At 46.2% G+C, this 1,378-nt stretch overlaps 1 protein-coding gene across 1 annotated transcript in view; it reads left to right on the forward strand.

Moving 5' to 3' along the window:
• The window catches only part of LOC110307395 (vomeromodulin-like), a 58,541-nt gene that overhangs the window by 6,935 nt on the left and 50,228 nt on the right, over positions 1-1,378 (forward strand). The window contains exons 4-7 of the mRNA XM_021179632.1: positions 2-66; positions 673-795; positions 953-1,020; positions 1,266-1,296. Of these exons, the coding sequence (XP_021035291.1) occupies positions 2-66; positions 673-795; positions 953-1,020; positions 1,266-1,296 (287 nt within the window). The remainder of the gene's footprint in view (position 1; positions 67-672; positions 796-952; positions 1,021-1,265; positions 1,297-1,378) is intronic.

The following is a 1,378-nucleotide window of genomic DNA, read 5'->3' on the forward strand; positions in this document are numbered from 1 at the left end:
GTAACCATTTCCTCCACAACAATGAAGACACTCGTAAGAGAAGTGGCCAAGAATAGCTCTGTGCAGGTGAGTGTCCTCCATCAACCACAGGTCTGCACTACCCTGGATATCAGCTGAGACTGTCACTTCTCAGGAAAAACATTAATGTAAAGATTGAAAAGACTAATGAAACAGGACATACATTAAACTTCATGATCAGACTGGAGCCTTGATGTCATCAATGGGGCTCAGGAGCAGGCTCAGGGAATAGGGGGTCAAGGGAAGGGAAGGGCAGTATGTAAACAGTATGAGTGTGTCATCCACTTCTCTAGGTACCATCATCAGGTGAAATAGCATACAAGCATCTTCACCACAGAGTCCACACGAGGCCACCTTAGAGCTTTTGAGACACACGGGCAGAGAAACACACTTCATCTTTGAAAGGCTTGATAGAAAGGAACACTTCACAAGTTCTCTGCTCCAACATCCACACACTGAAGTAAACAGAAGCGAGGGGTGGGAAGGCTCTTGGCATTTCTTCTTCTCAGCTGCACCAGCACCCAAACTGGACTACAAAGCCTACGAGCCAGAATGTAGTATGTTAACCAAGACAAAAAGGACACATGCCTGCCTCATGAGATAGCATCTCTGTCCTCTTCCCTACACTAACTCAATTCTTCTTCTTCACAACAGAAGGATGGCCTGGAAGCACAAATCACCCGTATAGCGTTTGCCTCCCAGGAGAACAATACNCTCAGAGTCTTGTATAAGGTTGACATAATAAAGAACGAAGAGCACTTTGCCACTGGGGAGACGGTGAGTGCTGAGAAANGAAGCATACTGGGGTGCAGGACTTGTTTGAATGAGATGGGCTCTTTCCAAAAGCCTGAGGCCCATTATGCCTTGCTGTCCCCACAGCAGAGGGAAAGGCCAGGTCCCCTTGTTTCACACATGCTCTCTTTTCTCATTTCAGAAATTATTCATCTCCCATGGCAGCAAGATTTCAAACTCCACACTGATACCAGATGTCAAGCTCACAAGGTACTACAATAGAACCTGTGGAACACACAGCCACGGCGGGATCTAGGGATGGGGAAATATTTCAATAATTACAGGAATCAGGAATTAAGGCTTCCATGATGTCATTCCCACGTCTGTTCTGCCAAGCAGTGCCTAGTGTCACCTGAAATCAATTCACAGAAGACTTGAACTCTAAACTTGACATCTAAACTTGAGTACTACTGCTCTCACGAACCTAATGTTTCTCTCTCCTTTGTTGCTGACAGGTCTGAGCACAGTGTGGTGCCTCCTGAGGCTGTAAGTTCATGTGCCCTTGTATACTGACCCACGCTTGGTGGGAAATCATGTCAAAGCCAGACAACACAGTGATTCAAGACTG

The sequence above is a fragment of the Mus caroli genome, chromosome 2 (assembly GCF_900094665.2).
Source record: "Mus caroli chromosome 2, CAROLI_EIJ_v1.1, whole genome shotgun sequence".
NCBI lineage: Eukaryota > Metazoa > Chordata > Mammalia > Rodentia > Muridae > Mus > Mus caroli.